Here is a 24,884-nt window from a genome sequence, read left to right as displayed (position 1 = left end):
ATGAAAATGTCTGATGTAAAAAAAAAAAAAAAAACGTTATAGAGTCTCTTGAGAGGGCTGTGCAATCAGGACAGTTCCCACAATATTAGAAATATTATAGATAGAAAGTGATTATCTTTTTTACTTTAATTTTTAGGTTTTTAAAAGAGTTAAAATATTTTACAAGCGTAATCACTCACTCATACACAGAGCAGCGACATCAAGACAACATACTACCCAGTTTTTTAAATTTTATTATGTTTATTTTCACATTCACAGGGAATACTTCATTAATGTCAAGACACTTGAATTTGTTACCCTGTGGTTCTATATATAAATTACAGCCTACAATAATTTATAGGTCTTTGTACAGCACAAAAACATTTTCAGATGAGTTTCTTAAATCAGGAGTGTACCACCACACAGGCATGGATCCATGTAAAACATGCCTGGCTCCCTCCTGGATCAATTACCCTTTTATTTCTTCTTCCTCCTTTATGGAAATAAAGGGCGAAGAAGAAATGAACACCTCTACAATAAGGGTTAAAATGACAGTCATACTACAGTACATTATACCCACTATTTTCAGTACACACTGCCTGAAACTTGCAGATATTGGAGTACTATGTATACCAGTCAGACAAACACAAACAGAACAAAACATTTGTACTGAGCTGTTTTGTTTGCCTGTAACTGTTGTCATTTATTTCTTGTAGTTATTTATGAGATAAAGTGTGTGGATCTATATTTTTTGATGTCTGGAAAGTCCCATTGGTCCTGTGCAATAAAAGCAGCTGTTAGGGCTGGACAGCTAATCAAAATATTACTGAAATCGCAATATGGCCAAGTGCTATGTCCAAACAGCAGGGGCTACTTTTTGATAAAGGTAAAATGTGTGACAAAATAATGTTGTAAATATATATAAGTATTATGGTGCTACAGAGACATCCTGGCCTACAAGTGATATTTTCTAGATGTAAAGTAACATGTATGTATGCATGTAAAATAACAGGTATTAACCTTTAAGAGGAGCATTCTCTGAGCATGGAGACGTAGTCAGAGGGGAACTGTTGTGGTACTCTTTGCCATTCTCTACGTAAAAGGCCTGAGTGCTGAGCCGTCCGGACAGAGCTTCAGCTGTGCTGCTCAGGGCAGGAATGATGACTGAGATCATGGACGGATGATGAGAGTCTGTAACTGTTGTGAGTGTCCGCCTCATCGCCTGGTCTCCTTGTCCAAAAGGTCTTTGGCCTCATTGATTTTGGCAGCAAGGTACGGAGATCCACCTGAACACACATGCACGCACGCACACACACACACACACACACACACACACACACACACACACACACACACACACACACACAGATATTACATCTATTTCATTCGACCTTCACCCTCATCACTTTTTTTTTTAGATACATTTTTTTTTATTTTCTAAGAGACAAGTCAAGCTCCTGCCAAACAGCATATAACTTCAATTAAAAGCAGAGTATCATCTTCTGAGCAGGGACTAAATCAGGTTCCAGTAAATTTACCTCCAACTGTGTCGTTGCCAATGGGAACAATTTCAGAACTTGTGAAACAGACCTCACGGTATGGCTCAGTAAGTTCTTGCAGTTGAAAAGAACCTTTATTTTCATTATGAGTTAAAGTACAACATAGAGGTGAGGTGGGTGTAGCTTGCCTTTATCTGGGTGGTTTAGGACCATGATCCTCCGATGGGCGTCTCGCACCTTCGTCTTGGTACTTGTTGGGCTGGAAATAAAACACAAGACTGTGAATAAAATCACCATGAACCACTGAGCAGGCAGAGATACAGACACTGGCTGGCTTAAGCCAAAACCATTACATGTCAACAGAGGCACACAAAAACAAACAAACAAACAAACAAATCTTATTCATCCTATTACCTGATGCCAAGGATGAGGCTTGCCTCCCGTCTGGTCATCTTCTGCTCAAAACCTCCTTTGTAATAAGATGAGAAAGCCTGCAGTGACACAGGAGGATGCATACATCATTTTTTAAACAGGGTATGGAACGTGCACACTGAGCTACAAAATACACATGAAGCAAGTATGTGACAACTCTGAAACTAGTGCTGAACAGAGAATGGTGAAAGATAGAAAATTCTTCAGAAGTAGGGTCGTGCTGTAGGACTGGACATGAACATCATGGTAGGCACAGTCACAGGTGCAGGTGCAGGTGGTTCATTCATTACTCACTGAGGTGGGCATCTTCTTCACAGTGTCAGAGAACATCTGTCCGAGAGGTTTCCACAGCTGGAACGCATAGCGGCCTGTGGATGAAATAACACACACTGATGCAACAGTACAAAAATAAACTATATTGTTTGTCAGTCATTCAAAACTATATCTTATCAGTCCTATGCCACCTTTAACCATTTTAAGGGTAAGATAAGTACAGTACACTAAACCCCAAACAGAAATAGACCAATACAGGCTCCCTCCCCTCAGAGCTCTGAATGCACTATTGTGTGTTTCACTAAAAACTCCTGACACTAATCCAATTACTGCACAATAAAATGAACCAAGTAGGAAAGAATTTGAAAAGACCGCTCTACTTGAAGAGAAATTAATGTCAGACAGTAAGCAGGCAGATAGACTGTTGATGTGTGGATGATGGCAACCTAGAGTGACAAATTGCACTGTACAGCCGGACAATATTGCCTTGACAAACAAGTGGCCTTGGAATTACTCTGGATAAATGAGGAAAGAGCGAGAAAGAGGAGGAGAATGAAGCAAATTTCCCCTTCAATTTGCCCCCATAATCCATTATCAAAGAGTGCCACGGTGTAAGACTCCTTTTCAAGCAAAATTCAACTTTGGGAGAGTGTTGGCTTGTATAATTGCCAGGACCTCATGAGTCCACATGGTGGTAGGGCCTTGACAATAACCACATTACCGCAATGTATCACTGTACTCTGGTGACACAGTGCTTTTTCACTGCAGTAAGAAAAAATCCTTACTGTCACAGCCCTACATGGTGGTGAAATATATTCATTAGTTGCTCTGTGCTCCCCTGGGCTGCTAAAGCACAACCCTGTATTTCTGTCTCTCCATTCACATCCACAGCAAAACAGCCTCCAAAGTAACACTTTTACTCCATAAACAAACATGAATGAAGTGGATTACACCAATATAAAAAGCTCCAGTGTCAGACTCATGTCATTCCCTGGGTACTATCCACTGTACTAAAGTTTAATTTTGCTTCAATGTCATGTACGTTGCCAAATCATATTGGGAAACCAACAGCTCCTCCCATGAATTATGGCTACTGTTAAGGAAAATAATCATGTATGACTTCTCCTTTAAGTAAACTGACTACATGCAGCATTAAAATGAACTCAATAAATTTACAGCATGTAATGCTTTCCAGTAACCACAGATTAAGAATGTGCAGTTAAGGCACCATATCCATATTACTGTCATGTGTTATAATCAGCAAGATGCATAAATCTGCTTGTACAACCCTGAGAGAGCTATGCAAAGAGATAGTTAGAAGCGCACAGTTTCTAAGTATGAGACTCCCTCTCCACAGACTGTGCAAAACCAAGATTAGAAAACTACCTCCACCTCTCGTGGAACTGTTTTACACTGTTTTCCTCCATATAACATGCAACTCCTTTGTTCTCCTTTGAGTCTCTAGGCCCAGTTCACTGTGTGGAGACGCTCCCTATTGCAATAATAAATCCACTGAGGCTCACCATACTTTTCTCATCTACTCAGGTTTTACTGTAAGAATGCAGGAAGTACATTTCCGTAACACTACATGTAGAAAACAAGTGTTCTTCCCGTCCCATGGCTTTTGGCCTCCATTCTTACCTGCAAAGCCAGCAGCAGCCACACCAAGTCCCACTGCAATCAGAGTCCCACCCTGTCACAAAGACAAAGCATCCAGCTGTTAGCAAACTACGCAAATCAGTCCACTAGTCACTGGTAGCACAAACTTGATGTAAAAACTTTATGTGCAGAACATGAAAAGATCCAGTTCTTTCTAATTTGTCTCACACAGAGATACAATTTTTCCTTACAACAGTTCAGAAAAGAAACAAGAAGGCTTCAGTTTGGCATAATGCTACATCCAATAGACAATGCTGCACTTATTTCAAATAAATTAAGACTTTCACAAGTGCTGCACCGGTTATTCCCCCTGCATTCTTCCACCAAAACGCACCATACTGATATGACACAAAAAAGAAGGAAAGAATGAAACCAAAGAATGCAACTATTCATTAAAACTACTGTGTACTGCTCTACTGGGTGTGTATACTGTACTTAGGTAGGCAAAATTAATGTGAGGGCTTTTCAGCGGCAGTTTTACTTTCCATTCCCTCCACAGAAATATCTGGAACAGAGCTGATCGGTGCAAGGGTACATCATGTCAGATATCACTTAAATTGTGCTGAAAATATTCCAAGACATTGTTTCAATGTGTTTGAAAATGAAAAACTTGTGGGACATATTTGTTCAGCTGAAAAAAATGCAGAAGAGAAGCAGGGAGGCAGCCGGGAAAATAAATACCTGCCTTCTATCACTTCCTCTTCTGGGTGTATCCGCATATTCAACATGGACAATTTCATAGTTTCAGTAGCATTTTTTTCATTTTTTAGACATTGTACATTTTTGTTCTATGTAGTTTTTAAATATTCTTACTTACAGTTAAATTTTGCACAAAAGTTCTTTTTATTTATTTATTTATTTTTTTTACCAAATACTTTTTAGATGATGGACTGTGCCCGGAAATGGTAATTTAAAATTTGTGAACCCACACACCTGAGGTCCACTTTTGGGACCTTTTCTATCTGAATCTGGATGTAATTGATGCGTTTGTCAGTAACCACTGAAAGAGTGAAACAGACACATCACTAAAACTGCAGCAGTGTGTCCCCGCCCGACCTCCTGCCCCTCCAGTGTGTTCCCCGCAACACAGCCTGAGAGGAGGGCAGGTGCTCCCACCTCACCAGCTGCCTCTACTTCACCACATTTTATCAGCTTCAACACCTTCAACTTCTGGCTGCCTGCCAAAGCCGGCTCTGTCTTCTTGTCAGCCACGGAGTCCAAAATACGGCACGGAAGACGAGGAGAAACGAAGATGACTTGCAAGGACTGACAATCGCTCCCAAGAGACACAGGACAGGATGTCCCAGCAGAGTGATGAGGTGACAAGTTTTGGACACAGTGGAGCAGACATGCTGTGCAAGCTGCCTGAGAATAAAAGACAATATTCCACATCCGTCACCTGCTATTTGAGATGGAGCATGACGAGAAACGAGAACATACACAGTCGTACTCCTGACACCTTGACTGTCTTTGCACGTTTTAAAATGATCGCCCAGGTTGCCTTTTTGATCCTGGTTATTCTGGACTTAAAAGACTGCCAAAGGCAACTTCTGTCATTTAGTGTGGTGACCCTGAATTCATCAGTTGTCTTCTGATACTTTATACATTTTGAGTTTTATTTTCAATTACCTGCTTGCTGATTTGAATGCTAAATTTTCTGGGGGAGAAAAAAAAGTTTTAATTTCTGTTACATGCAATACAAAATAGTGTGATTCTTCCCTCCTGCAATCAAACAACCAGATGAATATACACAGTAAGAGATAGGCACATTTATTAGAGAAATAAGATCTGATGAGGATATTAATAGTATAAAATATGAAATTGTAAGGCAAAACCTCTGAGGTTTGAACAGTGATGAATGTGAAATATTGATACTGTGTTACAGATTCACACTGCATGCAGCTGCCCTAGGACATACAGTGTCTTACACTTGGAGTAGTTGCACAGGCCTTAGCTTATTACAGTGTCCTGCCATGGCATAAGTCCCCGGGGTGACTGGAAGAATGCCAGCAGGTCACTGCGCACTTTGATGGCAGCTCTTTTTGATGTGGACCTCGACAGGTAATGAGGGACTACAGGCTCCAAGAGATTTGTGTCCCTGGCCACCATTTTGCACCACTCTCCTGGCTGAGGCATCCCTGCAGAGTCAGAGGAGTCTGTGAAATTTGCTGGGGTGTATCTGGTGGCAGGGGTGTTGCCCCCATCAGTGCGGGCCAGGAAATTGTGAAGAACCATGCAGGCCTTCAGTACGTGCATGGCCTTCTCTGGCTCAAATTCAAGGAGCCGACTGAGGATCCTCCACCGTGCTACCCAAACGCCAAAACTGTTCTCTATCATGCCCCTGGCTCTCGAGTGCTGGTAGTTGTATGTCTGCTGCTCCGTGGTGAGGTCTGTCTCTCCTGTAAAAAAAAATAGTTTTTGTCCTGAAGCAGCATGGAACCATAGTTGCTCTCCTTGAAGATGCTGCCATTACTTTCCTGTTTGTACCCCCAAACATCCACCACAGTGAACCTGTGCCTTGCATCGCAGGCGGCCATCAGGACAACGGAGCGCATGTCCATGTACTTGTGGCAGTTGCCTCCAGCTCGAGAGGACGCCTTGATGTTCACACGCTTCCCATCTATGCTGCCGATTCAGTTAAGAAAGTTCCTAACTGTCAAAAATCCTCTGCGATGGCTTCCCACTGAGCGACCGAGGGGCACCAAACAAGCTATGGCTGCAACGCTTCCCACAGGGCTCTGAAATGATGGTCAACACAGTGCAGGGGCCAGTTTTACAGCTGGCAGCCACTGCACTTTAGCTTTCACCTGCTGCCAGGAGCCTGATGGTGACTGCGGACCTCAGGGGCAGACTGGTGGGAGTCCTGCGGGCGCCCTGCTGCGAGATGAAGGGGCTCAGGCGGTGCACCAAATCATCGAAATTACTTGGTGACATGCCAAAATAGGTGAAATACATTTCTTCATCCCAGTCTCTTGTTTGGCGAACAAGCACAACAAACTTCCCTCATTCTGCCTCCACCTGTTCAGTGGTGCTCCTCCCCTCTTAAGGAGCCACAGACAAAGTAGATCTTCATCATTTAACAAAGCCATTCCCATCTCGGCATCACTAACAGAGGGCATGGTCACTGAGAAACGCACAAAAGTCTAAATGCAGACAGTTAACTTGCAATTTATCTGTTTTGGTGGCACGTCATTGGCCAAACTAAATGGCTAATATCTTTTAGCGTTGTGCGCACTGATCGCCCCACGCCGAACCATGAACACCTTCACTGTGAAAATGACGTCACTTGGACGCAGGGTTAAGCTAGCAGATGCTGTCAAACAGAGTAACCTCAACTCGGAGGGAATATCTGTTTTTTGTTGTTGTTTTTTTCTTGCGTTAAATCCACACGCACACACTTACCAGACGCCTGTCAATCTCCGCCTCGCTCCTAACGTTTGTTTTCGGTGTGTATTCAGCATACCGCATCAAGTCTCCCTCCACGGTCACGCCGCCTGCGCCCGCCATGTTGTTCTCCCCGTCGGTGTCAAACCTGCGCGAAAAGACAGGAGGACTTCCGGTATCTGCTTTCAAAATAAAATTTCCAGACGAATGCGGTAAATTAAAATGTTTTCCAGCAGTACAGAGAACAGAAACGAAAAGAGGAACGTAATGAAGAGCGAGTATGAGACGAAACATGGCCAATGTCCTTATTCCAGCACATATGAATCAGAGGTGGGGGAAATTTTGATACAGCTTTGTATCACAATATCTTGTGTGGCAATATTGTACGATACACAGATGCCAAGTATCGATATTTTATATTGATGCAACATTTTTGACAGGTTTTTATGACAGAGTTGGCCAGTCTGTCCCATTTTGCTGCAATAAAAATGACTGAAGTGAGATGAACAGAATGAGAACTTATTAGATCAAACAGATGTTGACAAAAATTTTCACTCAGGGACATAATTTGCAGTTGAAAAAAGGTAATTTATCCCAATAAATCACAATGCATGTTATCACAATACTCAACATATTGCAAATTGTTTAATATTGCAATACTATCATATTGCCATGTAAGTATCGTGATAATATCATATTGTGGTGCCTCTGGTGATTTCCCACCCTTACTATGAATAGCCATGGAGGCTACTGTTACTGTCACTGGGTGCTGCTGACCAGTTTGAGAAATAGTGAGGTCGGCTGTTAAAACTCATGGTATAAACTATATAATTTGACATACCTACAATGAAATAATGCATATTTACAAAGACATTCAGTGACAGACAAACAGTTTTAAAAATGCCAAACCATATATATTGTTTGTGCGCCAGTTTCACACTACATCCTTATTCTATGTTTAATATCAATACAATGGCCGTTATTCTTTACACAGCAATACAGTCCCTTTTCCCTTTTTAACGTGACTTTTTACGCTTTAATTGTGAAAGCAAAATATCTGTGTTTCCGCTCGTGCTGTGGCTGTGGGAGCTTGACGCAGGTCCGCTGTCACCTCAAGGACGCAGTCAGAGAGTGGAGAAACGGAGCAAGAGGTATCACTCCTGCCTACTTCTGTCGTCGCTTAAAGATGCATTATGAAACCCTCTGAAATTGTGTAAGGCACATTGCTTGCCACTGGTAGAACAGCCAAAGCTTTTCCATACTCAGTGGGGGGCTAAACTTTTTGAAAAGTGGCCCTTCAAAACAGACCTGTCCCATGACTGAAGATTGGACAGGGCCCTAAGCTTCATGCTCTGTATCCCTGCTAGGTCAAATTTGGCGAACCTTGAGGGAATTGTGTGTATTTACACAGCTTTTAATTATTAAAATCATAGGTCTACATGCAGGTGTGTGTGTGTGTGTGTGTGTGTGTGTGTGTGTGTGTGTGTGTGTGTGTGTGTGTGTGTGTGTGTGTGTTTGTGTGTGTGTGTGTGTGTGTGTTACCACTAATACATCTATTCAACTGGATAAAACTAATGCTCTGGGTTTTTGTGATGACAAACTACAGTTTTATCTTATTTCTTTAAACATGTGTTGTTTATGTGATCAATATAAGGGAAATAGTCTGTTTTATAATGACTAGGTGTTAGTATTATGGTCACATTCATTGTAAGAGTGATGATGAAAGCCTTATGAGCATACAAATACAAGCAAATAAAAATGAACCTTTTCAACACTTAGTCTGCATCCTGTCCAAGTAAAAAGTCACTTGTCTAGACCTTAACACTGTTTTTTTTTTTCTTTTGTTATTTGGAGGATATCGTCAATAAGAGATCTTTAATGATGCCACTGAACTAAACTTAATTTCACAGAGTTATCCTGGGCACACGAGTTATCCTTGGTTTCTCCTTTAATACATTTATTTTGGATATCGCAAATTATATTTCACATCATGTCATTATTTCACACCACCCTACTCGAGGTCAGCGTGGTGATTGGTTATTGTTCTCTTAATCCACTAGATGGTGGCATTGTATATGTCTAGTATTTTGTGTGTGTGTGTGTGTGTGTGTGTGTGTGTGTGAGTGCTTGTTTCTCGGTGCAAGGTGTCACAACATTGTGTCCGTTGTTTTTGTTTGCATTTATGTTTGTACATATTTGTGTGTCCATGTGCATCTGTAAATTGTTAATTGCTCTGAAAATGAAAAACTTTCTAAGTACTACGATTCTATTTATCCTGAGGCATTTGAAAATAGCCTCCATTGTGTGTGCATGTGTTTGTGTTTGGCTGTGCGTTTTCATTTTTGTTTGTTTTGATTTCCATAGTGTTGGTGTTTGCGTTTGTTTACCTGTGCGCTTTCATTTTTGCTTGTTTTGATTTCTGCTGTGTTGGTGTTTAAGTTTGTGTCGGTGCATGTGTTTGTGTGTGTGTTTACTTGAGTAGTTGTGCTTGTTTTGAAATGTGTGCTGGTGCTTGCGTTTGTGTTTGTGTTTGCATGCGTGTTTTCTTTTTTGTTTGTTTTTGTTCGTGTATATGTTGGCATTTGTGTTTCTCTTGGTGCGTTGTATTTGTGTTTTCATGTTTTTGTTTATTTGTTTGCTTGTATATGTGGATATAGGCTGCAATACCTGTGTGTGTGTGTGTGTGTGTGTGTGTGTGTGTGTGCCGGTGCACTGGGCCTCAGAGGCAGTTTTCTATTGTCCCTGGTAATTGGATTTAGTCTGGGAGGAGAGACGGCTGGCGGTGAGAGGCTGGGATCATTAGGTGTGAATGAAACGTGTGGCTCTTCATCTGCGTCTGATCACACATATTCACATACTATTTGTATTGTACTCTTCAGTGGAGGCCAAATGTGTGTGTGTGTGTGTGTGTGTGCAAAAACACTGACCCATTCTGTGTATGATTTACTGTTTGAGAAGGCTTTAACCTGGTTGTAGTTTAATGTGACATTTTGATCAGATTCCACACAAGTACACACACACACACACACACACATACACACACACAGTGCATACATATCCATAGCAACACACATTTAGCATTAACAGGACAATTAACATGTTTCTGAGACACAAGTGCCGTCCCAAAGTAGCCACAAATGTTGAAAATGACACATTTTTAAGAGTGATCTCTGGCAGGCTTTGCTCCAGGGAGCCACAACATGAAATAAAACCCTGGAAATTGAGGTAACATAATGTCAGGTCTGGGATCTGAGAAGAACGTTCTTCACAAGCTTCATTTGGAGCCTGTACATATGACGGACATGTACAATTCCCTACTTTGTGACAGACTTACAGTGGAGAACAGTGTCCTATAGTTAGAGCAAGATACAGCCCAGTCTCATGGGATTTTGTAGTCATGAAATTTAATCTACACATTCATATCACTGGACACCAAATTTTTTTGTGACAGTCAGCCCGACTTTCAAAGTAACGTATTTCAAGTGTCAAGTGTGTTTCATGCCTGTACCACGTACCGTGAGGTAGTATGAAGAGAGAGAAAGTCCTGGAGGAAAGTGGGGTGGCAGATGAGGCAGTCAAATTCTGGTGGGAGAGCAGGGTTCAAAACAATTGAATTCAAACAATTCAATTTTAAATCATGACCTTTTCCTAACCTTAATCATTACCTCCTCCTAACCTAAACCATTACCTTTTCCTAACATAACCATTACCTTTCTCTAACATTAACACATGTTTGAGAGGGTTTTGTTTGTAAGCTCAGTTTGCCAAAGCTACCAGAATTTAGGAAAAATCATGTTCATGAAATGAATAAAATTTGTGTGCATATGCGCAAAAGTTTGTGCACAAACAAAATGGATAATTCATTTCATGAGAAACAAATCTGTAGATTAAATTTTGTGACTAATGCAGGAACTGCTGTGAGACAAGGTTGCAATATATGAGCTTGATACTGCAGTATCTCAAACATTTGGATATCACCTAGTCAGTGTGGTCCACCTGTGTTAGGATGAATATGGTGCATTTTGTTTAATTGCATATTTCCCCATGTAAAGATAATTATGAGCAACAACTCCTAGTACTCTTTCTTGTGTGTGTGTGTGTGTGTGTGTGTGTGTGTGTGTGTCTAAGTACAATTATTTCATATTTGATATAAGACAGCACTACTACTGTCATTCTAGGGACTGTCTAATAATCTTTTTTTTCCCCAAAACTATTGCTTTCACACTGGTACGAAATATCATTTATCATTGGCAGCATGGATCCAACAAGTATTTGTATCGGCCTTCCAGAGCCCATACCCTCAGACCACAGTGTACAGCCCGGTTTGGCTCTCAGGTTTTATACAGTGATGATGGCAGCACTCTTTCTGGTGAAGACAGAAACCTCATCACATGATGTTAAGGACTCCAGTGCACAGTGTTTGCTGACAACACACACATACCCTTTCAACTGTGTTGCAGCGTTTTCACACCTGCTCTGTTTAGTCCTGACTGAACTGAACTCTGCTGTGTTTGAGTTCATCTGGGTCGGTGTGAAAGCAGCAACTGCACTCGGGTGGGGACCAGAGCAACCCGACCGAGACTCTGTTGAGGAGTTGGTCTCTCCCAGCTACAAACAAACTCTGCAGCAGTTTGTTTGCGGTGTGAACATGAGCCAATCGAGATGTGACGAATAAGCAACGTGTGATTTGTGCTGAAGCAGCTCCTGAAGATCCACTGCCCACTAGAAGCAACTAGATAGCGTTACCAACTGGCAGTTAGCAACATGGGAACACAATAAAGCAAGAGCTGACATGGAGCAACAAAGACATATACAGCTATATAACTCAAACAAGCACTGCAGCAATGAAGAAATGCCAAGGCTGCTGATGGTGCTCCAAGTGCATATTGGATACTGTTGGCCAGATGTGTTTAAGTGAGAGAGGGGGAAAAAAAAAATCCCTGAAATAAACATTTCCTTTCGCCGCCTTTCAACCAATGAGCAGGCTGACAGCTCCCACATGGGTTTTGTTGATACGTTTTGGCTTGTTTGAATTTTTTTGCCGTGTGAAACCCAACCGAACCAAATGAACAGCACAGCATCAATCATCCCGCTGATTCAAACTACATGAAATGGACTTCAGATGTGAAAACGCCCTTGGAGCCTTTGCTACTGTTCAGCATGTTACTCATGTCATCTGATTCAGCCAGGGTCCGTAATGCGACAGAACCCAGGGCGCATTCGATGAGCAGATGAGAGCAGATTGTGTCCAAACAAACAAACAAACATAAAGAATGAGTCCTTCCGATAAGCCGGGCCAAATTCTCATGAAATCATTTTCCATTTCCTTTGCATGGAGCGCTGTTCACCACTGTGTATGTGTGTAGGTCCAACTTAATCTCTGCGAGAAAGAACACTTATAGAACACACACACACACACACACACACACACAAGCACACAGTTGTTTCCATGGGGACCAAGCAGCCACTCTGCTCCTCAACAGCGTGTGTGCGAGTCGAGGTAGACGCCTATTGTGTGTGTGTGTGTGTGTGTTGGGGGGGGGGGGGGGGGGGGGGGGGGGGTCTGACCAAAACACTAGACAGATGAAAGCACTGCCATCCTTCAATCCAATCATAATTTAGTCATCATTGGAGGAGGGTATGATCAAAATACAGAGGGAAATAGGTAAGACTGACAGGAGGCAGAGAGGAGGGGAGAGAAAGAGAGGAGAGAGAGAGAGAGAGAGAGAGAGAGAGAGAGAGAGACTTAAGTGCATGGGTTAAGGGAAAGGGGTGGGCGAGAGTGCTGTTAGATGAAAAATGAGAGGGGCCTCGTGCACAGAGATGGTCTTATTCTTGAAGTTGATACTCTTATTTGTTGTATCAATCCCTATAGCCGGGCACAGGCACTTACATTCTAAAAGGATTTCTATAGCTCAGCCAAAGATGTATTGCCAGCAAATACAGTGGACCTGGTGGTAAACACCACTAAAACAAGTTGGCTTTCTGTTATTTCTTTATGTATCCATTCATTTATTTTACTTAGAAAAATTATGACGTATCAAATTTATTTTTAAAAAGGAGCAATTTTTCATAAAGATTACATTCCTGCTGATGGCATGGCACATACCTGAGAGAACTGGGAGCGCGACACCCTTAAAAGCACTAAAATATTACACAGTTTTTCCTCCAATGATGCAGGAATGTTTCTAAGCTCACCTCAGGAGGGAAATGATTCTGTCAATGAAGAAATTATGCAATAAGCGGCAATGGAAATGTGTGCCAGATTGATAATAATGTAGATTTGGCATGTTCAGCCCAGTGAATAATGCGGTCAGATTACACAACAGTTCAATAGTGGCTATAGATTTTCTGAAATGTCGTCGCTTAAATGTCTGCCCACCACAACCTCCCAGAAACATCCTACCTGCTTTGTGCCAGGGAAATTAGGTGCTGATGTGCTTATACAAACAGTAGCTGGTGCATTACAATATTATCGACAAGGCTATTTTATTTCTTTGTTTTAACATTTGGAGGAAAGGGCAAAATATGACCAACAGTAGAGTGACCAACAGTAGAGTAGACCAGTAACAACTTTCTCAGTATTAATCTGTTCTGGAAGAACAGATTAATCTGTTCAGATTCCTGCCCTTACCATTTACTGGTGTCACTGGTACATGTATCACAGTCATTATTCAGTCAATAGTTAATTTATCAAAGTTTTTAAATTTGCTGTTCAAAGCGCTCACTGGCAAGTGGGTCTTTCATGTGAAAAATCCTCTGATGCACCGGGGGAATTGATGTGTTTTACATTTCCAGCAGCAGCAACAGCGGTTTGATTGGCATAAAAAGAAGAAAAACGGGGTGGTTAGCAGAAGCAGGGGTGGCCAACAGACAAGCAACAGAGCACCTTCAGAAATTCAAACTTCATCAACAGAAAAAGACATCACAATAATGTTCTGTAGGACAGTAGTGGTGCTCTCTTCCTCTCATTGTTACTGAGTGCTGGATACTGGCTGGATGCTCCAAATGCTAACTGTTAGCCTCCTGCCATTCAGGTGGATTTCCCCCCAGCTAACATTCATAAAGATTACCGCCTTGATCCACTCAAAGAAGGTTTAACATCGCTTTACAAGTGTCATATTCCAAAACTAAAACTATGTGTCCTACTGTCGTGAAATAATGTCACATTTTTCAAAATGGGTGAACTATCCCTTTAAAGAGAAGTGAGCCTCTTCAGAAGAGCACGCCGTTCTTTCATTTCCGTGTATAAAAATGTGCGCCTGTCACAAACCCCTGACAACCAGGTGAAGCCACAGTGAGGAGCACGTTGTGAATGGAGCCCGGTTGACATGGAGGCTCCTATGTAGGTCAGGCCCAACATGGCATCTGTCAGTTTACAGCTGAGACTCTTAGGACCATTATCCTGCAACAATGCTGCACATACAGGGACATATTGGAGACCATTAGGCTGGCTGGGCCCTCCACTCCTTCATTAGAGAGAACTTTTTTAAACAAACTCAGACAAAGAGCATTCAGAGACAGGATGGGTGTGTGTGTGTATGTGTGTGTGTGTGTGTGTGTGTGTGTGTGTGTGTGTGTGTGTGTGTGTGTGTGTGTGTGTGTGGCTCTAACTGACTTTTGAAGGCCAATACTGATATGTTTGGATCAAAATTGCTGCTACTGTCATCAATATTTTTTTGTGGATAGCAAGTTTATGATCAGATCAGATCGATCAGTGTTTTAGGCTATGTTCATATCTAGATAATGATATGATAATAACACATTGTTCAGCCCTAATACATATATTTGTTTGCTTCTGTGGAATCTAATCAAAATGTCAGATTAAGACCAGGACTGACTGATTCTCCCGTATACTGGTGTACTGGTAGCTGGAAGACAGGTTTGTGGATAATTAGTGTGTCTCTGTGCTCCCTGGGCTGAAAGAGACTTGATGCTCCTCTCTCTGTTGCGCTGGCACAATGGGTGCCGGGGCAGCCTCAAGCACCACGAGCACTGCCCATTAAAGGGAAACAATGCTCCCCCTCTGTTTTCTCCTCCACTTTCACCTCCTCTCTCCATCCTCTCACTCGGTAGGATCTATCATTACAGCAATATCTCATGACCTTCGTTTGTGAGGCTGGGCGCCCCATGCTGCTGTCACCCTCCATGGGTGTTAGGCTGTGATCGTGCAGTTGAACATTTGCTTTGCACCATGAATATGACAGAATTGCTAGAAAAAAAGCCAGTAAAATAAGGTTGGCTGAAACTTCATTTACCCCTGTGGAGATATTTAAAATAGCAGCACACCATAGAAAAACAGAGTATAAATGAGAATATACTTTACAAAATGGGAGGTGCTGAAGATAATAGAACTGGCAATTTCAATGTATGTATTTAATATAAAAAGTGTGAAAATACAGCATTACAAGTGCAAAATGACAGCAGTAGAACATACTATATATATTAATAATAATATATTATAATAATAATAATTATCAAGTTGATCAATATCACTTAAACAATTAATAAAATAATTGGCACAAATAAGCAGGAGACATCAATTTAGTGAACCTTATGTTATGGTAAAGTACATATGTGTATTATTGCCCAGATCTGTAAATTTTGTAGAAATATCAGAAGTATAGATGTCAACAGCTAGATGGCTGACCAATTATATTGCTGTTGCTGTTATTATTTTCATGATCTGTTGAACCTGATGTTATAAATAAGCACAGCTCACCAGTCAAAGCAGGCTGACGGTACGGCTCACGGGCGGAACCTCCGTCCCTCAGCCCGAGTTCCAGTCGGACGGCATTATCGGTGACGGACTAGCAGATGACATATTGGTAAACAGACTGAGGTGAGTCTTGGTTTGTTTGGTATTTTGGGCACAGGGCAGCAGGTGTAGCTCCCAGCCGCAGCTGCCCTGCCCGCCGGGGGGCTGCTGCTGGAGGTCTGGGTGGGGGGCGTCCGGCCGCCGGGACTGGACTGACATTGCTCAAGGATGGAGAGAGGCTAGCGTTAGCATGCTAGCTCCTGGCCAGCTCACATCACATTAGCATAGCTGGACACACACAGAGCCTGGCGTTTTGGGGGGGGTTAATTTTCAAAATGGCTCAGTAAGCTTTATTTGTTTGGCTTTGCCTCGATAAACGAGGCGTTTTAGCGAACTGATAGCAGAAGCCGAGCCACCAGAGCCCAGCAGCAGCAGCAGCGGGCTGACCGTCGCTTCACCTCTGCCACTGCTGCACAGTGACTCTGCCCCTGTGCTGCTGGGCTCCCGGCTCTGCTCTGCTCTGCTCTGCTCTGCTCTGCTGTGGAAAAAGGAACTGTGTGTGTGTGTGTGTGTGTGTGTGTGTGTGTGTGTGTGTGTGTTGACATATTTCTATAGTGACAAATACAGACACGCACACACACGCAGATTTGTGTGTGTGTGTGTGTGTGTGTAAATCACCAGAGCGCTCATGACATGATACTATCAGGATACTTAAGTCATGATTCATTAATGTTGTAATTTTAAACATTTGCAATAACATGCATTTATTGCCTTTTCAACTGCAGTGTACGTTCCCAAATGAAAACTTTGTCATCATCTGTTTTGTGTGATAAGATAAAGTTTTCCTTCTGTTTATCTCACTTCATTCATTTTTTTTTTTTTTTTTTTAATTTATTTTTTTTTGGCAGAATCTTACAGACTGACCAATTCTGTCATAAATGTTGCATTGATTCTTGGCAAAACAATATTGATGCTTGCTGTCTGTGTATCAACAATATTACCACACAAAATATCATCATACTGTGCTGTACTGTTTTCCCCCCACCCCTGTATATATAGATAGGGTCAGTTGCAGTTGCACAGATTCTCAAGAGAAGAATGAAATTCTGAGAAATACAAAAAGAAATGAGAAATATAAAAATTTGCAATAGAAATTTGTAAGAGAAAAAAGTGCATTATGTCTAAATATGTGCATTAATCCTACAAAATATTACAGTAATATAAAAATAACTTGAATTGTTGTCAAGTCCTACAGGGGTAACTTATTGCACAGTTAAATGATTAAATAAACAATACGATAAAGACAGAAGACACATAGATATGTGTGTCTTCATGAAACAAGTGGTAAGGTCAGCTGGCTACGGTCACAGCTCAGGATGAATGAATGCTGTCTTCCAAGTTTCTCCATAAGCTGCTGCTGTGTAACCCAGGAAGTCACACTTAAGGGCCGCAACTAATGATAATTGCCATTGTTGCTGAATCTGTCAATTGTTTCTCTGATTAGTCGTTTCAGCTATAAAATGTTAATACCAAAGTGTCTTAAATTGATCTGATGTGCAGCCTCAGAAACACAACCAAGTGTTTATTTTGTATGAAGGGGAAAATCATGGCATTTGTGAAACTATAACCAGCAAATGTTTGGGGTTTCATGTGAGAAAGGACTAAAAATGATTTTTCAATGAACCAAATTATAATTGATTCATGTTTTGTATTGATTGATTGACTAATTGTTTCAGCTCTGTCACACATTTTGCGATGCATTCAGTGTGCACTGCAACAATAATAGGCAGCTGTTTTAGATATGAGGCAGGTTATTTCTGCTTTGAGGACAAAAATGCATGAGCTTCTACTTCTGCTTTAGCTTCTACCATGTTTTTCTGTCGTGAACCACAAACTAGACACGAGGCCACAGGCCATCACTTGATGATACTTTTGGTGTCGATGTAGTATGAATTTTTAGAGCTGCACACTGTAAGTTACACACTTTAAGGTAATAGTGATGACACTGAAACTCCTCACCAGATTGATTTTATGCCTGTCTTTTAAGGACAAAGTTATTGATTAGTACTTGATTAATTCATTTTGTTCATCTTGGTTGTTTGTAAAATGATGATACCATCGTTTTATTCTCATAGTGGCATAAGTGAATCATCACATATTTTCCAAAATAATCTTTTCAGAGAGACTGGCTGACTTACCTAGTTCCTTGGTTATGATAAGGATTGGGTTGTTCACAGATTTGGTTGTTTTTGCTGCATTGATTATGATTTGTGTTTGTTTAAATAGATGAAATAGCATCCTAATTTGTGTTTTTCCCTGCTAATACTCAGTGGAATTGGCCGAATTAGGTTGATCTGGGCATTCCTGATAGTGTGATAATGACAGCATGAGTCAGTCAGAATGAACTGGTAAGCTTGATGAGTAACTCGTCTTGATATCCAGTCAGATCAGAGCTTTGTCCGCAGGCAGATGATGTCATGCTAGATATCTCTGCGCTGTGGTCAGACTGCAATAGAAAATCATATTGTCCTTTTAAAAAGAAACAAAAAAAAAACATGATATCAACCAGTCAGTGTTGTCCACCTCTGATATGATGGAAATGCAGTTGGTTTGATTACATGTTTACTTAATAAATAGCACACCAAATGTCAGTGGGCAGCCCTTAAAGTTAAACTGAACTTTGGTAAAATACTGGGTTGTACAGTGACCTGAATATGATGAATATACATAAACAAATGTGAACAAAGTAGATTATTCCAATCTAAAAATTAAGTCTCAGTAGAATTTTTGAGGAGATTGAATGCCTCTTTTGTTGTTATTTTCCTGTTTGAATTGGAAAGTAGATCCGGCAGGTAGTGTCAGCAGGAAATATTCACATAATAACCACGTGCCAGGAAGAAACAACCTGATAGTACTTTCACAAATAATTATAATTATCACAAAAAAGGTACCGGGACTTGTTATTTTTTGTATTAACATAATCCATTTTGTTGGAATTGGTTTATATGCTAATGGGGGAGCTGGTTTGCTGCACTGTGGAAGTGAATGGAGAGACAGAAACACAGTGTTGTGGATCAGCAGTCCAGAGGAGCACAGAGCAACTGATGAGGATATTTCACCACCATGTGGACTCATATAACATATACAACCCAACACTCTATCAAAGCTCAGTTTTGTTTTGACATTAATTGATTCTGCTCCATCTTGATCAGATACCACACAAGTATAGATGATGATTATTATAGTATTTGTTATCATTATTGTCATCCTGGATTTCAGTGGAGCTGAAAAGCGCTGACACAGTGTCAGCGTCGTATCTAGTCTGACAACAATACAACTTAGCAGAAGTGAGTAAGGCAAGACAAATGCACAGTTTTTGCCTCTTTTGTTGTAATTTACAGGACTCTATTAACTCACTAGGGCAATTTCATCCCAAGTTATGGTTAAGTTCTGACGCTGACACACACACACACACACATAGACGAAATTGCTGACAATATGTCATCAAGGGATTGGCTAGCAATGATGTAATGGCCTCTAAATAATTCATGTGGAGAGAAAAGTGAAAGACCCTGAGCTGTGGAGCAGAGCAGAGGAAAATCAATGGCCTAGGGAGAGGGAGCGGGAGAGAGATAGAGGGAGATAGAGGGAGAGAGAGGGAGGGAGAGAGAGACTGTGATGAGGAGTCAGGGCAGAAGAGACAATAGGAAGAGACAGGCATTCAGGCAGATGGATGGGAACCCCACCCAGGCCGAGTCCTCCCATAATAACCACTTGAGGAGGAAGTAAACTGTCATTTCATCTGGACATCTCGGGGAGGATAGTTGCCTCTACCTTGATCTGCACATTGCAGGGACAGACGTGTGAGGAACTTTATAAGGCTTTGGTCCCAGGAATTTTTAGGATACTGTAGGCAGGTAGGTTCTGTTAAAACAAGAGGCCTCATTATCATGCAATCTGATTTACCAATTATTCTTTTCTACAGGAAAGACTGCTCTCCAGTTATACAGAAACTTTTGGGTTGCTGTTGATATGCAATCTAACCTTCCTCTTTTTTGTTCCTCCTTTCTCTTTTCACTTTGTCAGAGTGAAGCTGCACACAGGACTCTGTGTGATGACATCACCGCCACCTGATGTGGATGTGAAAAGAACATGAACCTCGCTGCTGATCACTAATTTTGGCAAACCACGTCCTCCTGCATTGATTTCTCCCCCCCTGACACTTTCACAGAGGGCAGAGTTATGTGACTGCCCTTTGTAGCCAAAAGCTTGTGTATCTAGCTAAGTAGTGCAGCATGCCACCCAAATCAGTGCCATTTGGAGAGTTTCTGGCTGCTGCCAGCCCTTCTGTTTAGTGTGTTAAGCTCTGGCATAAGGCCCCAACAGCTTTCCCCCGGAGCTAGTAGACGACGAGAGACATCCCATTAAAAAGGAAGATTGTAACCCTGGATGAAGGCCCTGTCTAGAGGGGACGAGCCTCAGACAGCAGATCGGTCTGTTTGTGGAGCCTGCAGGCCGCTTGATTCTTCTTCATCGCTGCCTAACTTCAGATGATCAGCCAGACCAAGAAACACACCTGTCTTTTGCTTCCACTGAATGTCCGAGTGATTTTTGTAGACTGAGAAGGGGAGGCATCCCACTGAGCTTTACTGTCCCCACACATAAAATACATTTATCTCTATTTGTCCAGCTTTTTTAAAAATAATAATTTTACCAGAGGGCAGAGGAGAACTGGATGTTGCTGTCTGGACTTTTGTGCTCCTCCTGGTAGACCATTTAGTAGTGAGATTTCAAGCTCAGGGGAAGTCCTGGCCCAGCCATGGACGGTCTTGAGGGGCTTGACATTGTCGGGGACATCAGCCCCGCCTTGGAGGCCACCGAAGACTTCATCCACTGCCTGGATGGGATACCAGGCCAAGGCGAGAGCCAGAGCCAGACTCGGGAGCTGCAACCCTCCAGACAGCCCAAGCAGCTCCAGGAGGTGTCTAGTGCGGCCCTGGGGAAGTTGAGCTCCAGTGGGGTGTGGGGCCTGCTGGCAGGGGAGCAGCATGAGGTGGGGCCCTTAGGCCTAGCCTGGGCTGATCATCAGCCACCCTCAGCCTTCAGCGTCCTGGGACTGGGCATGGGCTTGAGGCACGGCAAGCGAAGCCGTGCACGCTCCACCAACGACCTGGCAGCCCACAGCAAAGACTGTAGTAATAACACCGTCACCTCCTCGTCCAACTCAGCCTTCAAGAAGGGACACAACCGGTCCAGGTCGGATGTCAACTACCGGCCATCTGCCTACACCGACAACGGACTGCCCGCTGTGGACTGCAACACGCTGAAGAACATGGTCCTCAACCACCAGCGAGAAGGTGAGTCTGCAGAGACACTGGGCCCCATTTATCAAAGTGGTTTAAGATCAAATCTGAGCATGAAACGATTGTGCACTCATTTCACTTTCAGGATTGCTATTGATCAGCTTCATCTTTGGCATATTGGAAAATCAAAGTCACATTTGGGCACAGAGTGTGTAGATTTGGATATAACATTTCAACAATCCATAAAAATGCTTGATTTGGACATAAATGTTAATTCTCTCACTCAGTGTAATCAGCATGAGGTCTGCTGTCAGTAATAATAATGCTAAACTTTTCCCTTTGAATATTTTAATAATATAATTTCTTTGTCAATCAACAAACCTCCTAAACAAGGTAGGACACTCATTCACACTTATTCTAAACTCTGTTGGTCAACAGGTGAGGCCATTGCTGTTGCTGTATTCGTGTATTTGTGTATTTTCTACCCTTTTAAAATAATCATGGCACTGCTGTGATAGCACCAATAGCCCATTATTAATGCAAAGAAATTGTAACATTTATACTTAATGTTGTGAAAACCTTCAGTCATGTAGTTATTCTTAGATGATGAGAAGACATCCAAATGTAGTGTGGCTGAAAATTAATAATTACATGTTTGATTGTGCTTGATCTTTCAAAGCAGCATATTTTCACTACAGTTTGGTTGTAGTTTTCATATGCTGTGTATAGCTTTTTTTTTTTTTTTAGCACCTGCTAACCTACACACATTTTGCATACTAACCACACACTTCTTTCTCAGAAGAAATGCCAGCTGAAGCTATGCAAATTGAAAGTTAGCTGGAAGTTGATGGTACTTTCCCCGGTATTTTCATTACTCCCTTTGGACCAGAATGGGCCAAATTAACACCTACGCTTGTTCCCCAGCACACCTTTGTGCTTGTGCAGGTTTTTCAAGTGAGGCAGTTACATACAAAGTCAATGCAAAGGCGCAAATACATGTGAATTTGAGCCGGGTGACGCAAATGATGCAGCGAAAAATTGACAGCCGTATTCACATGCAAATTCACAAATTCACCAGAAATACAGAAATCGCACATGGAGTTCTTATCAACGATAGTGATAGTTCCAGCTGGTCATCCAAACTCTCTCTGCTCTGTCCGAAAATGCCCAAAAATACACTTAAAATCCCATTAGTATAGATTTTCTCTTTGCTGCAACATCAGAAAATTTTGAGTTTACTGGCTAAAAGTGGTTACACATGGCACCCTTAAGTATGGAAAATGTCACATCTTGGCATTTTGTTATTGCCATCATGTAAAATTTGACTTTGCAATTTGTATTTATCATTTTATTGGGTTATTTAAGCATTCTCCACGTGAGATTACAATATTTTTGACAGCAGTTGGGGGCGTTATTTGCTCACTACTGTTGTGATGGTTAGCATGCAGAACAAACTAAAAAAATCTCAGATAATGAGGCAAATATTTGACTTGTGGACACAGTGTACATGTTTGGCTTCAGATTATGGTGTTTGGAGCTGGTTTGTGGTCATTTTCTCGCTCTTCCTGAACTGTAAAGAACCAGTTCCCAGCCACTTTAGTTTGGAGAAATTTTAGGAGACATTCACTGGAAGAAAACAAACCAACGTCAAACAACAACAAAAGCCAAGATTCATGTTGTACTGAGAAACGCCTCTTGTTATACAAGGTTTTGCTCATTATACAGTAACAACATACTTCAACATTATAATGACATATTGTTTTTACTATGACATGTCAACTCATCTCACTCTAACCAGGAACCTTTTTTTTTTTTAAATTTACCCTATTACTATTTTACTGTTTTCATGATGCTGTTTTTCCCACCTGGATCATCCGGTTTAATTGTATCCTAATTTTCATCCAATGCTCTTGCTGGATTTCCCTAACTCACTATTTGTGGCATGGGGAGTTTTAGTACTGCCTGGTTGAGCCTCATCTCACTACTCACTTCATCTCTCTACTACTTCTTACACGCAGTTAATAGGCCTATTCCCTCCCGTATGTATGTCCACTACAATTGTATGACTAAGTTAGAAACCTGTCCCTGTTCTGTTGATGATGATTTAACAGCCCTCCAATGGTTTGAAAGCTCCCCAAGGGATTGAAAGGTTTTCAATGGGAGGACGACCCGGACTATTTGTGCAGCAGATAGGTGTGTAGGCTGTACTTCTGTTGAAGCATCCTCAGAGAAAGCAATAATGATAGAAGATTGTTATGATGATGATAACTTGAAATGACACAGCTGTGCTATGACAGTAACTATTCAGGCAGAGGACGAAACACACACACACACACACACACACATACACACACACACACACACACACACATATACACACATAGATTCAGATACTGTAGAACTCCTTTTTGTTTGTGTGCTTTTGGCCATCTGAAGGCCTAAGGAGATCCTAAGGGATCCTAAGGGATAATAGCTTGTAATCCTGTCAGCAAATGGACTCAAATGAGGCGAGAGAAGAGGGAGCCCAATTATCCAGCTCCTGATACTAGCAGGATTATTTAGTATTAGCATATGTGTGAAAAGGCATCAGGCTATTCAGTTTGGCTCGATGTGTATTGAAAGGAAAGAACTGGGGAAAGGATGGTAATAAGTATAAGCCAGAGTGATTTTTCTCGGCCTCGCTGTGCATCTTTATTCGCATTGAAAGAAATGGTTTGTGTTTGCCTTGTCATTAGAGGCAAATAGGGCTTTTTGATGACAGATGGACATGATGATCATTATGACTTGTATAACACGCACACACACACACACACACACACACACACACACACACACACACACACATATATACATACAGTATATGTTCAAAGGAACAAACTGACAGGGTTTGTTTTTAGCCTTTATTACGCCCTGTGCTTTGTAACATGGTCTTTTGGATTGTAGTGAGATATCTGTGTAAAAGAGGAAGACTATAACTGTTTGTGGGCAAGTCACTGCCTTGTGATTGCAACTCACATAATGAGTTGCCACGCAGGTTGCATAATAGTCCTAAGATAATTCTATCTATCAAAGTCTATCAAAAATCTATCAAAGTATAGCTTGTGTTGAAGAGGATGCAACATAATATTACATTTTGAATTCTCTGATGTTGCATTCTTCAGGTAATGCTTGGCAAACAAGTGAAAACAAGCAGGAAGCTGGTTATAAGCTTGCCACATAGGTAGTATATTACACATTGCAGTGCTCACGTGGTGTTAAAAGGAAAAACAAAAGACAGCAGCATTTGTATACTGTAGCAGGAGCCCGGCTATCAGTATTTCCTCTTGGAGTTTAAAATTTGATGAAATATCAGTCACACAAGCACGTTATGGTTACATGGCGACTGTGGTCGTAAAAATACGCATCCATTATCAAACTAAGCCAAAGTTCCTGATGACGATGGCACTTGGCTGTTGGGTGAAAGAAAGTGTGTCTTTTTGTGAGTGGGGAGTCACACTGTAGTGACCCAGAAAGTCAGCAGTGGCAGGAATGCTGACTCTTTTCAGTTGGGTTACTTAGAAATCATTACATACGACCATCAACTAATAGGCTACCGCT

General features: G+C 41.6%; 2 protein-coding genes across 5 annotated transcripts in view; one reads left to right on the top strand and one right to left on the bottom strand.

The window, feature by feature from the left end:
• Positions 1–216: 216 nt before the first annotated feature.
• Positions 217–7,397, bottom strand: dnajc15 (DnaJ (Hsp40) homolog, subfamily C, member 15). Its single transcript, XM_030081321.1, has 6 exons — positions 7,245–7,397; positions 3,825–3,876; positions 2,205–2,278; positions 1,893–1,969; positions 1,667–1,737; positions 217–1,265 (listed from the first exon to the last, which is right to left on the bottom strand). Exons 1-6 carry the CDS (start codon positions 7,347–7,349, stop codon positions 1,195–1,197), a joined length of 450 nt encoding a protein of 149 aa, XP_029937181.1. The 5' UTR covers positions 7,350–7,397; the 3' UTR covers positions 217–1,194.
• An 8,570-nt stretch (positions 7,398–15,967) lies between these two features.
• Positions 15,968–24,884, top strand: part of plekhm3 (pleckstrin homology domain containing, family M, member 3) — a 77,719-nt gene continuing 68,802 nt past the window's right edge. For all 4 annotated transcript variants that reach the window (XM_030081640.1, XM_030081639.1, XM_030081641.1 and 1 more), the window contains exons 1-2: positions 15,968–16,068; positions 20,071–21,341. In XM_030081640.1, coding sequence (XP_029937500.1) covers positions 20,804–21,341 — 538 coding nt within the window. In that variant the 5' untranslated portion in view covers positions 15,968–16,068; positions 20,071–20,803. The remainder of the gene's footprint in view (positions 16,069–20,070; positions 21,342–24,884) is intronic.

Source organism: Myripristis murdjan, chromosome 21 (assembly GCF_902150065.1).
Source record: "Myripristis murdjan chromosome 21, fMyrMur1.1, whole genome shotgun sequence".
In the NCBI taxonomy this organism is placed as follows: domain Eukaryota; kingdom Metazoa; phylum Chordata; class Actinopteri; order Holocentriformes; family Holocentridae; genus Myripristis; species Myripristis murdjan.
The sequence above is the reverse complement of the archived record's forward strand: the minus strand, read 5'-3'. Positions and strand labels throughout refer to the sequence as shown.